The sequence below is a fragment of the Polyodon spathula genome, chromosome 6, assembly GCF_017654505.1.
Source record: "Polyodon spathula isolate WHYD16114869_AA chromosome 6, ASM1765450v1, whole genome shotgun sequence".
Taxonomy (NCBI): domain Eukaryota; kingdom Metazoa; phylum Chordata; class Actinopteri; order Acipenseriformes; family Polyodontidae; genus Polyodon; species Polyodon spathula.
Window position 1 is genome coordinate 47,772,060 of NC_054539.1, and position 12,516 is coordinate 47,784,575.

At 34.9% G+C, this 12,516-nt stretch overlaps 1 protein-coding gene across 11 annotated transcripts in view; it reads right to left on the reverse strand.

Annotated features, from left to right (window-relative positions):
* ehbp1 (EH domain binding protein 1) overlaps nucleotides 1-12,516 on the reverse strand; it is a 166,275-nt gene that overhangs the window by 63,215 nt on the left and 90,544 nt on the right. For 10 of the 11 annotated variants that reach the window (XM_041252990.1, XM_041252989.1, XM_041252988.1 and 7 more), the window contains 5 exons: nucleotides 8,195-8,373; nucleotides 7,214-7,262; nucleotides 3,528-4,433; nucleotides 2,993-3,031; nucleotides 2,408-2,551 (listed from right to left, as the gene is read on the reverse strand). In XM_041252990.1, coding sequence (XP_041108924.1) covers nucleotides 2,408-2,551; nucleotides 2,993-3,031; nucleotides 3,528-4,433; nucleotides 7,214-7,262; nucleotides 8,195-8,373 — 1,317 coding nt within the window. The remainder of the gene's footprint in view (nucleotides 1-2,407; nucleotides 2,552-2,992; nucleotides 3,032-3,527; nucleotides 4,434-7,213; nucleotides 7,263-8,194; nucleotides 8,374-12,516) is intronic. The other variant, XM_041252991.1, reaches the window with a different exon arrangement.

A 12,516-nucleotide genomic window follows, 5' to 3' on the forward strand; every position in this document is an offset into this window, starting at 1 on the left:
GCGACAAAAATGGAACAATCTCTTATTATTTTTTTTCTGTGACACTGCTGGAGGTATGTCATTTGAGCTAACTTCAGCTACAAATATGTTATTTTGTTTTGTTTAACTATAAATTCACAAACTGTACTCTTAAATGTAAAACACAAAGTATTAATTGTTTCAACTCTGTACCCATTCAAGCTGACTCGACAATGCTAAAGTGATAGACATGCATAATGGCTACAGTATCTTAAAATGAGATGTTACACAAACAAGCAAACTCACTTCACTACCTAGATAAGAGCTGTGAACATAATTTCTAATAGTTCTACTCCCAAAGTAATACATTAATAAATTAATAAATAACCACAAGCAACTTAGTTAACAACTGTCATTTTTAAAGCCAAACAATATCAGTTTTAAAACTGTATTAATAGGTGCTGTGCAAACACAAACATCATTTAAGTTATTGTTGATTGGATGTCATTAATCATGTACATTTTACAGCACCTATACTGGATATATACTGGTGTTGTGCTAAGCTTCATGCTAAAACAAATTACTAGTAGCAGCCCCACCCTCACTATAATCCCTTCAATGGTAAACAAGCAATTTGCCTCTTGTTTTCGAATGAGATGTGTGCAAAGTAGATTCTTATAAACGATTAAAACAAGGGGTTTCAGGAAAGTGGTGTAGAGGGAATTTATAAATACAGAAGGAGAATGTTACTGTGCTACACTATGTAATATTATTAAAGAGGCTACACACTTTATTTAGGGTTTTCATTTCATTAGAAAACATAAGTAAAAAAATATATATATAGATACACATTATATATATATATATATTTTTTATTAAATCAATGGGGAAATAGAGAAAGAATGCATGAATGTCTCCAGTTATATGTGGTTTTCGCGACCACGTCGCATTCAGTTCTAGCCAAAATTGTAGGTATTTATTACTGCCAGTCTTCTCTTTTCACCTATTCAATTGCCTCATTGCCACTGCACTTCCTGTGATGTCATCAGCAGTGTGTTCTGGCCTTAACGGTACAAATTGTTAAAACAAGTGAACACATCTCATTCATAACCACATATTTTTGTTGTACACTATACTTGGTTAAATGTACATGTTTAAGTATATAAAAGTCTAAAATATTTTCATAACTACAAATATTGAATTTTATAGGTAGTCTCTGTATCGTCAGCGTCACAGCCGCGGTCTGTTAAATTTTAAGGTTAGTTATAGTCTTTCCTTAACCCTTTGCGGTCCTATGTCAGATCAGGTCCGATATTAAAATTTTCCGTTTCCAGTCCGATGTCGGACCCTGTCCGACATCATCAAAAAGACGTAAAGCACGGGTCTCTAGTCATTTTTTCTCCGGAAAATGCAGAGAAAAACTATCAATGGCCGAGTCAGACCGACAGGAGCGGAATTAAGCCGAAAAAAAGGATGTATCTGAGCAATATAGAAAGCCCCTACACCACAGAAATAACACGGACAAATAACAAAGAAGATAGCTGCTTCCACATAGGGCACTCAAAAGAATATCACAGACATTTACAGAGCTTTTTGAGATGTTATAGTAATGACTTGGATTGCATAATTGAAGAATTTGATGCTAAAACGCGTGATCAGGAGAGGTATGCGAAAAATACAGCGAACAAGGGGTGGGGCTTGGCTGGTGATTCAGTACAGATGTCCTTTTGCTATGCAGGGCCTTTTAAACCTGTTTTACTCTGAAAAAAAAAAAAAAAAAAAAAACATTGGACCTGATGCGCCTGACAAGCGCTGAATAAATGGACCGCTAAGGGTTAATTAAAACCCTCCTTTTCCAAGTGCAAATTAACGCCTAATAAATTATGACAATTAACACAGATTTGCTTTTAAATTCCCACACAAACAACGCAGGAAGGAAGCACTGCTCGTTAAGATATTAACATTCTTTTGTAAATCACCATTTTTTTGGAAATCATGTTAGCATGATTACTTAATAATGAGATAGGTATAACGACCTCTTGAAAATGCCAAAATCAATGCTAAATAACGATGTGTTGATTAACACTGGAGTTATCATTTACGAACTTTTGAAAATCCTGCCCACTATATCATATGAATTCAGTGAATATATATTCCCATGCAATGAACTCAGCATGGAAATATATATTCAATGAAATATGTTTTTCTACAATTAATTAAAAAAATCATATTGCTGCATATGGATTGTCCTTTTCTCACCTGCATCACAAGATTATCTAGATCACAAAACAATTATGAATGTATGTATTTGTGATTATTTCATCTTTTTTCAGGATCATAATTAAACATAAGACAGAATATTTTTAGAAACTGAGAATAACTGGAAGAGCCTTTCAGCTGAATGTCACATCCCAGCTGATCAAATGTACCATGGATAAAGAAGTCTTACATCAGTTAGTTGCTTGCTGCGGGTTGGTGTGGATGAATTGGTCGTCACTTGTTTATTTCCTGCTTTCAAAGCTGCGTCTCTCCTTGCTTGCTCCAACAGAAGCCTTGCCCTCTCTTTAAGCTCCTCTTGTCGGGATAATATCTTCTGTTAGAATGCCACCATTAAAAAAGAGGTAAACATTTTGTGTTAGATGTAGATGTGCAAAGTGAAACGTGATTAAACTGTTTTTCTAAGGTTTGCAATGCACCACGTTTTCCATCTTCCAAACAGTGTAATTACCATGATGGTACTTGGAAAAGGCTACACATGGCATGCAAATCAAAAAACAAGTATAAGAAAACATTTCCACTTGAACATGTATTTGCACATTAAAAGCTGAGATTTGTCTGTGAACACAAGTACTTCAATGTTCATTTGGACTTACTTAAACAGGCCCGTGGCTCTTGATTAGGCCATTGAAATGTTCTGCAAAGGAAATCTCACCTAGGTAATCATCAGTAAAATTGATGGTCGCATGGCACTTATCTGCAAAGACCTTTCTTTAGCATGTGTTTTAATGTCGCTTGAGGAAGTATATAGCCTTACCTTTTCTTCAGTGACATCTGATTGCTGGGTGCAGGTAATCTGCAGAATAAGTAAAAACTACATCAGCTGTAGAAGAAAAAGTATACAATAAAGCAACAGCCTACACCAGGGGTTGGAAATCAAATTTCATAGTGGGCATAATGACCTGCGTGCAGTCGCAGAGTTTTAATAATAACCTAATAATTAATTTAAAATAACCCAAAAACCAGAACAGTACAGTAATCACACTGACTTATATTACTGAAGCAATAAAATTATGCACTAAAGCTCTATGTTTTGAGCCTCAACTGTTTACTGCACTCCAGTGTTAAAAGTCCCAGCCAGAAGGCTGCTCCAGTTACACCTCTCCCAATAGGTGTTACCATTTGGTCCTGGGGACTGCAGGAATCCTGCCTTGAGTAAAGGGATAGACTGAACTATACTACATATGTATTGTGAATTATATTTATCTGTGTGTTTGCTTGTGGGAATTCACTTTACTGAGAAATCTGATGTTGTATAAGCACACACAAAACGTTAAAACACTAATTCTTACCTGCACAGTTTTTACTGAGTGATCTGCATGGTTCAGAGCTAAACCGGCACCTGAAGTGGCATCGGATTCAGACTGCCTCAGAGTGGCACGCTTTTTCTTGATGAGGTCGGCGTCCCTGTTGTAAGAGAACCCAAGCTTGTGAGAGGGAGAGGGCACTGCCCTCTTGACAAGGGATGTGGGTTCTGGGCTCCGGGCCTCCATTACTCCCTGAAGCCTGGGGCTCTCCTGCTCAGAGCAGCTGCTGGCATTTCTTGAACGTCTCTCCTTTTCAGGAACTTCACAGAAGAGCACTGGAGATGCATCCTTTTGATCACTGACATACTGTAAGTCACTCAAGTCTAAAGTGTCTGCTTTCAGCAGTCTCATTTTGCCAAATGATGGCTGTGCTTGTGCTATATCTGTACTGTCATATTTACACAGGTCCTCGGCTGCAGAATTTCCAGTAGTGCTTGGATGAGGTCTTGGAGGATCAGTGTCATCTTCTGTCCTATGTGAGGGTGGTAATGCCATGACAGGGCTCAGAGTGGCATCAGCAGTCTGGCACTCGTTTTCTAACTCACTGACAGCACTGTTGCTGAAAAACACAGACTCTTCCTGAGCAGAAACTTCTGCCTCTGCACCGTTCGACGGCAGTGCCTCTTGCTCCCGGTTCACCTCGTTAAGCTCAGCATAGAACTTGTCTTGATCGATGGAGCTGTTTGTGTCTGTTTCAAAGTCCCCCACTTTGTAGGTGCTTTTGCTGCTGTTTGCCTCTATTTGCACCACATTCAGCTCTTCACCGCTGAAATGAGCCCTTATTTGATAAAGGTAGGTCATTACAGTTAACTTGTCTGGAATGGCCAGCAGCACCATATCTGAGGGCTCCAGCAACCGAGAGATCCCAAGGCTGGCGAAGCCATCGTAAGCCTTAAAAGTAGAAAAAAAAAACAACAAAAAAACACATACACAACATACAGTTAATAATGAAAACTACCAATTCCAAAATGCCAACAATGAACACATTTTGAATATTAAAGCCTACGTGGAAAACAAGATCAAATAAATAGGGGGTCTGAAATGAAAAATTCATTAAAAACCTAAGACTTGCTGAAAACTTATTTTAAACTCAAATTTCTCCAATTTTCAATTTTACAGAAATTGCAGTTACCGCCTAGTACTTAACTTGGAATATGTTGATGTTGGCCTTTGTTACACAGGTACTAACAGGTCACACCCATATGCAAAGAATGCCATATCAGAGCAGATTTGGGAACAGGATGACCAGGAATCAGTGGGACCAGTTTGCACTGGCAGAGAATGTCAAGGATGCGTTCTGAGATAAGAAACCGAGATATAATGAAACACTAAACTAATCCATCCTGGGCCTTATCATAACCGATCAACCTTCTCCTTTCCACTGCCCATGTAATTGCGCTGATTTGTGCTGATGAAAAATACAAGGAGATAATCAGAAGCAAAACTCAATCCCAGATCACCTGATGTGATAAAAAACAAAAATTCTATAACACGACAGGAATTTATTTTTTAAGCCCACTTCCTTGGATATCACCAGTTGTATCTTAGGCCCAGTGATGGTGGTTTTGATTCTACCTCTTCACTAATACCACTTTCATTGTTTAAGGGTCATGACATATTGGAAATGCAGGTTTATCGAGTTTTGCAATAATCAAGGTAAGCCGTTTCTCAATTTACAATTAATTACTACTATTTTTTTTTTTTGCAAGCCTCAACTACGGCTTTCATGCTTTGCACTAGTCAGACCACAGTCTGTACCATATAATTTAACTTCTATGCAAAAAAAAAGAAAAAACTAAATAAAGCCTGCTCAGGTTTCTTACTTAAATTCAATATCGCAAAGCTTGTATTACAATGAAAATACAAAAAAATAGGAGCATGATCTTGAAAAAAATCTATATGAAAATGTCTTTTGTCCTTATTTGATGCTACATTTTACTTTAGATTAAGTGATCTACTTCATGATCCAAAACACCTTTAAGAACATAATTCCATTTAAATGTTGTAGGTGTCTTTCTGGCTTTTCTTTTTATACGTAAAATCCTACCCTTAGTCTATCCTTAAATGGCTTTTTTTCTGCATTTTTTACATTCCCAGTAAATCTCCCTTGCTTAAATTTAAGCATAGCTGCATTTTTCAAAACTTTGTACAAAATATTTATATTTTTAAGCCTCCTTTGAAAAAAGTGGTCCTTCCAGATTGACTGACAGACCTCAACTGCTGTCATTCATCATCAGCACCACAGGCAATATTCTAAACATTTCTCAATTATACAATACAGCAACACACTACCCAAGATCAGATATCACAGGAAATTACTTTTTTTAATTCAGCTTTTTATAGTCTTCTGGTTAAGCCTGCAAAACTAAAGATATTTCTTCCAGTATTGATTGTTTTATACTATCAAGAGTATATTTCAATTGAATTTAGGATTATGAAAATCATTGGAAAAAAAAAGACTATTCTATCTGATGTGAAATGTGACCAAATAAAGGCTTTCTGTAACCTTAACCTTTGCTGCCCCTGCAGTGGTCACCTGTGACTAACAGCCCTTTTTTTCCCTCTTCTCAATTTACCAACTACAGGGAGTACTCTGTTATTCATTCATAGATGTTGGCTTAATTGGTTAGGAGGAGGAAACGTCAAATGCGCTATGCATCTGCATGGACATTATACATGGTCATTGTTCCTCGTGCTGCATTCATCCCAAACAAGGGCACTAGGGGTTATCAGTCAGAATTGTGTGAGGACAGGAAATAAACCTGCAGGAAGCAACTGAGATATTCAATGTAGCTGTCAAGCGAGTGGAGCTGCACAGGCGATGAAAGCAATACGCTGCACAATAAACAATATAGGCAGGTTCCAGGAAGAGGGCTTTACAATTTACTTTGTATTATTTTTTAAAATATATGTTTATTAATTATATAGTTTTTTGGTTTTGTTTTGTTTTGTTTTTTTAAATATTAGTCATTTGTTCACTTGGAAATTATAAATAGTAATTTTTTAAATTTTTTTAAATGTTAAACTTAAACTTGTGTTTTTTTCCCTCCCCAGCCAGAGTTATAGACAAATGCTTATGTAAGCACTAAATACTGCTACTACTGTTACCTCATAGATCACATAAAGCTGACAAGCTTTGGGCAGCAAGTGATATGCACTCTTAATTCAGTTATATACCCTTTAGAAAACATATTCATCTTGCACATTTGCAGAAAATTCATCAATGGGTGTTGGTGAACTCAGGAGCAAACAAGCAAATAAAAAGTAAAATACCCGTGAATATATATATATATATATATATATATATATATCTATATACTTTATACTATATATATAATAGTATGCTATATATTTTTCGATATTAGTGCTTTTTTTCATCTGAAATGCTTTGAAAAGGCAAATGTTAGCTACAAAATGGCAGGAAATACACACCAATACATTGTGATGCTATCTTAGGTGGGTTTTTCTTTTCAGCGTGAAAGTGAAAAAACAAACTGCATTTTATAATGCATCCAATGTAAACAGCAGGAGAGCTACCTTTTGAGAGCAGTAATTATTAACCTAGAAAACCAGACTCCCCTCTTTTATGGGGGCAGTAGGTGGTGGAGGTGGTTAATAATGATAAAAAAAAGTCCACATAGCCTAAATGAATGTCAGCTGGCAGCCCTTACCTTTTTGTTGTTTTCTTTAATATCTTGAGGATTCAGGGACTTGTAGTCACTGAGGGAGAAAGCACAGTGAGCATGTACAGTTTTTGATAAAGGAAGCAATATGAAATTGCATTTTAAAGCGATCTATAATGGCATTATACAGTAAATAGTAATTTCACAGCTATGCAATCAACAAAACTCATAGACTGGAAAATAAAATAAAATAGAAAAAAACACAGATCATATGAGGTTTTTTTTTTTTTTTTTTTTGCCAGGAGGTTTTCCATCTAAAAAGTGAAGTTAACAGGCAAAAGACCAGAGGCCAGCCTTTAAACCCAAATTTACCATGCAGTAATCCCTTGTTGTCAATGTACAAAGAGCTACAGGCTTATTTGTCTCATCTTATTTCAACACTGACATAATTTTTGTAATCTTCCTGTAGACAGCTATTTGGATGAGACTAGTTTAAAAAAAAAAAGAAAAGAAAATCAGTTTAATATACATATCATCCCCTCCTGTAATGCAAGACCGCAAAACTTACGGAAAATTGAAAATGGCTTTTTATATTAAAAAACAAACAAAAAAAATAAACATTTTACACTTTTACTGGTCAAAAGGTTATTAGAAATGCAAAACATGTAAGTGTATCTAATGTGACCAGCACAGTTGTAAAATATATCAGAAACATAGAAAAAACCACTTTTACATCCCCCCCCCCCCCCCCCCCCCCACTTTAACTGTTACAATGCTTGATAGGTGACTACGACCGTTATGGCAATATATATATATATATATATATATATATATATATATATATATATATATATATATATATATATAAACACCACATTTCTGTATTTAAAAAACAAAACAAAAAAAACATATCAAACCTTAACTGTCGGGTCTGAAACTGGATACCACCAACAAGTAGCAAAAATGCTAAATTCATTATTCCAACCTTCTTTACCCCCCTATAATGTTCTGGTGCTTATTTTCACTTACAGGAGATTGGGCCTGAAGTGGTGCAATAACGCACAGAAAGCTAAGCCATTTCTCCACGACGTGGTGAAGTTGGTAATTTTCACCCCTCTGTAGTTTTTTGTAACCTCTCTGCACCATGCAAGCAGTGATTGACTGGCATTTGGCTTCTTCCCCAGAACAGGGCTCGGGACCAGGCTTGACTGGAAGAAAGAGACAAAAAAAATAAATAAAAGGGAGAACAGAGGGAGCAAAATTATCATTAATTGACCTAACTAGACGATGCACAGCTTTTGATGTCTGTTTAGGCCTTTAAAAACGGTCAATTTATGATGATCGTAGCCAGCAAAAGACAAGAATCACAAGTTATTATCTTCAATCCTAGCCCCTGGCATTTGCCTGTGAAGGAAGTTGCCGCTGCAGGATTCCACATTGATTCTAAGAGCAGGCCGAGATCTGCACTGGTGGAAGCACCATGTCAAAGCTCTGTAATGCTCCAGGCTGTTCTTACCCTAAAGTTAATGTGTATCGTACCGTACGCCCTTCATTTAAAACAAAATACTTCTCAACTGTAGTAACCTAAAAATATCTTGAAACTTTTCTTATTCACAACTTATCTACTTGCGGCAAGATTCAGCACTTTTTTTCCCTTCTAATGTAACCAAACAAAATTACACTTACAAAAGACACAAAAATACATACTACATTATACCTCAGAAAACCACAAAAATGCATTATCATTTGACTAATTTCTCAAAATACTCAAATTAGTGGTTGGTATAAAAAACAACAACAAAAAACTTTTGATAATGAACACAAAAACACATCATTTTTATAATATATCAAGGTCCCTCCAAAATAGAGTGAAATAATAAATAAAAAGTTCAATAATAATCTTGCACTCAGGGGCACAGAATGGGTCCGTAGAATGTCTTTGTAGTTTTTCTACTTTTGTTGCAAAAAATAAATGTGTACAGTTATATTATTTATTCCATGTAAATAAATTCCATTAAAAATAAAGTGTGCAGCTTATAGAAATTTGTATTTTATTTTACCTATAGCACTGGTTTTGTTGTTAAAAATCATAATTGCATTAAAACCAACATTATATTCTAAAAGAAATAAATACATTTAAAAAATAAAATACACTCTAGTGTCAAAGCTAACAATATTTTTAAGGTGAACACCACTGAAATATTTGAACATTACAGTACATATTCCAGCTAACAGGTCACTGAGGTAATAAAAAAATAAAAACACACACTTAATAATTTTTCGTCATGTTATTTATTACCTATATTGTATTTTGAAATGTTATCAAAGATAAGATTAAACTTAAAATCCTGTACTGCAAAGATTTAGCATCAAAATCTAAATCTTAAAGGGAAGAGGCAAACATATATCCTTATTCGTTTGTGAACCACACCGGATATCCCCCACCAGCAAAGTAAATGTGGAAAGAAAAATTTTAATAAAAATCTAAACTAAAAGGAATGAACATATGCAGTGCATGTATTGTATTTAAATTACAAAACTATTATTGCTTTCTGGTACAAATTTTAAATCAGGGAGGCATTAGCAAATATTTCTTACAGACTAACAACGCCCCCTGTTGGTCAACTAAAGCAGTTGCAAAATTAAAGGTTTCAAACTGAAAAGAAACTAAAAATCCATTATGATTTACGATTTAAATGCTTGTAATGGAATAACCACAGGAAGGTAATTTATCATCTTAATGGGTGGAAAAAATGATTAATCCGACATCAAATTATTATAACTACCTATGGATGGAATGTAACCTGCACCGCATATTACAAAATGGTATTATGTGAATATGTAATTTACCTTACATAAACATTGTAGAATGGACATTATACCACACATTGCACGCTATATCCAGCTGGATAAGAACCTTGATTGTCTACTTCAGTCCTGCAAGGTGCAATTCAACACACTACAGCAGCTGCAACTGACATAAAGCACTCAGAATGAGCATTTCAAACAACTAGACCCATTAAATCCATCCCTTTTAAGAAGCAATAGTGGGTTTAGTTCTGTTAAAGGAAAACAATTTACAATCATCCCCAGCCACTGAGGTAAGCCTGGATAACATTTACTGAACAGTGAGATTTATTTTGTGTTGAAAAAAAAAATAAAAAAAGTAAACCTTTATGTTTATATAATATATATATATATATATATATGATATAGATATATAATATATAATATATATATATATATAATGTGTATAGATTTATATTTTGCTAATTATTCAGGTAGCTAATCTGAAAGTTTTCAATAAAATATCCATAATGATAGAATTAAAAACACTTTTACAAAACCCACAAGTTAAAGGCTTTAATAAGTGTGCAAATATGGTAAAACTATTAAAACCAGTCCGAATAACTCTCGGAGCAGTATATTACTTGAAAGGTGCATAATAAAGTACAATCATTTTTGTTAAAAAATATATATACAGAGTATAATTGGAAGCATAAATGATTGTACTTATTTTGCACCTAATTTATTATCTATTTTAAAACATTACATACATTTTTTAAATGGTTGCTCTTATTTTACATATGTAATTTATTTCTATATTTAATTAAGAAAATTATTATAGTACCACCGACATCTTAAATATAATTTACAATGGCAATGTATTTTGAATAATCTATGCTGTTCATTATGACTTTCATGAAACATTTTCTGAATGAAAGTCAATTACTGTACTTCAGATCATGTGAGGGTGACCTCATCAAAAGTACTGTTGGTGGATCAGCCCCTCGTGTTTTATTCTACTGCTTGATTTTTTTCTATCAAATTACATTTAGTGCATTTTATTTTTACTGTATGCCCTAAATCCTATAACCCGACCTTAACCACCTGATTCATTCTGATTAACCAGATTCAACAGTGTCAGTGGAATCCTGCTCTTTAAAGGGAACATTATACAGTCTGTTTGGTAATGCACAAAGCATATTACGGTGTTCACATCTCAATTCTTTCATGTGAATTTCCAGTGCACCTAAGGCAACTCTCCCCAAGTGATTTTAAAGTAGCTGTCTAATTTTAGTGGGATTAATGTGCAGGTGCAATTAAAAGCAATTATAGAACAACATACTTTCACAGCAATGTTCTTAAGGCAACCTTGACTTGTCAGTGTTCATTGTCTCCATTTGGCACGAGTGCGAAATGAAGGAGAGATTTAACCCGTTCCTCACAACACTAGTTGCATGGTGTTAGTAACTGGTGCACTTTTATGAAACATGCTTGTCAGCTATAGGAGTAACTAAATAAACCCAACTACAAACATAACCCTGCACATACTGTTTCATTTTATGCTAAAATATTTTTTTTTGGTATCTGTTCATAAAATTAGCCTTCAGACCTGGTTCATGTTCCTGTTTGTTAATACTCCCAGTAGGTAGTTTTTGGGACATTATTTCTACCCTCTTGAAATCAGCTAGCCACTAGCACCCATCTGTGTACCAGCATTTATATATATATATATATATATATATATATATATATATATATATATATATATATATATATAGAGAGAGAGAGAGAGAGTGAGAGAGAGAGAGAGACAGAGAGAGAGATGTGCATAGATTGACCGACAGACAGAAAGCCTCCAAACACCCCCCCAGATTATGATACACTCCATAGATTGTACTGAAGAATGGTCTTAGCAAGTTTCAAAATTGGATAAGTGGTTCTCTACATAGAAAATTATTATAGTGACACATATGGACAGGTAGGCAGAAATAATGTACCCTTTTTTTAATCCCCTTTAACCCATTCCAACCAAAAGGAGCTCAACAAAGACTCTGCTTTGAAAGAGTTGCATTGTAAGGTGATCCAGAGTCTGTGTTTACATCAGGAACATGTTGAATGTTATGCATGTTTTCAGAAATCCTCTTTCCAGCGCATTCCTACATATTCTGAGATTACAGCTGCATTAGACAGAGGCACAAAGAGTTCAAGTGACAGGGGTACACATTTTGTCATTATCTCAGCTGTGAATCGAAGCCAGTATCTTATGAATCTTAAATTTTGTGCTCAAATTACAATTCCACACAGCCTTAAGAAAAACAAAAATGTCTTCCATGAAAAGATAACCCCAGAGTATATATTTATGACACTTCAACTCTTTAAAAACACTAAATCTATCCATCTGGGCTTAAGGCTATAGGTACCATCATAAAAACGACCTTGTATGGCACAGCTTACTTACCCACAAAGTCTCATGCATGCGTGTTCAGATTTAGCATTTTTGTTCCAAGTCTGCTTCAAGTCTCAAGGCAAAAAAGCTACATCACACAAATTAAAAAAATTACATG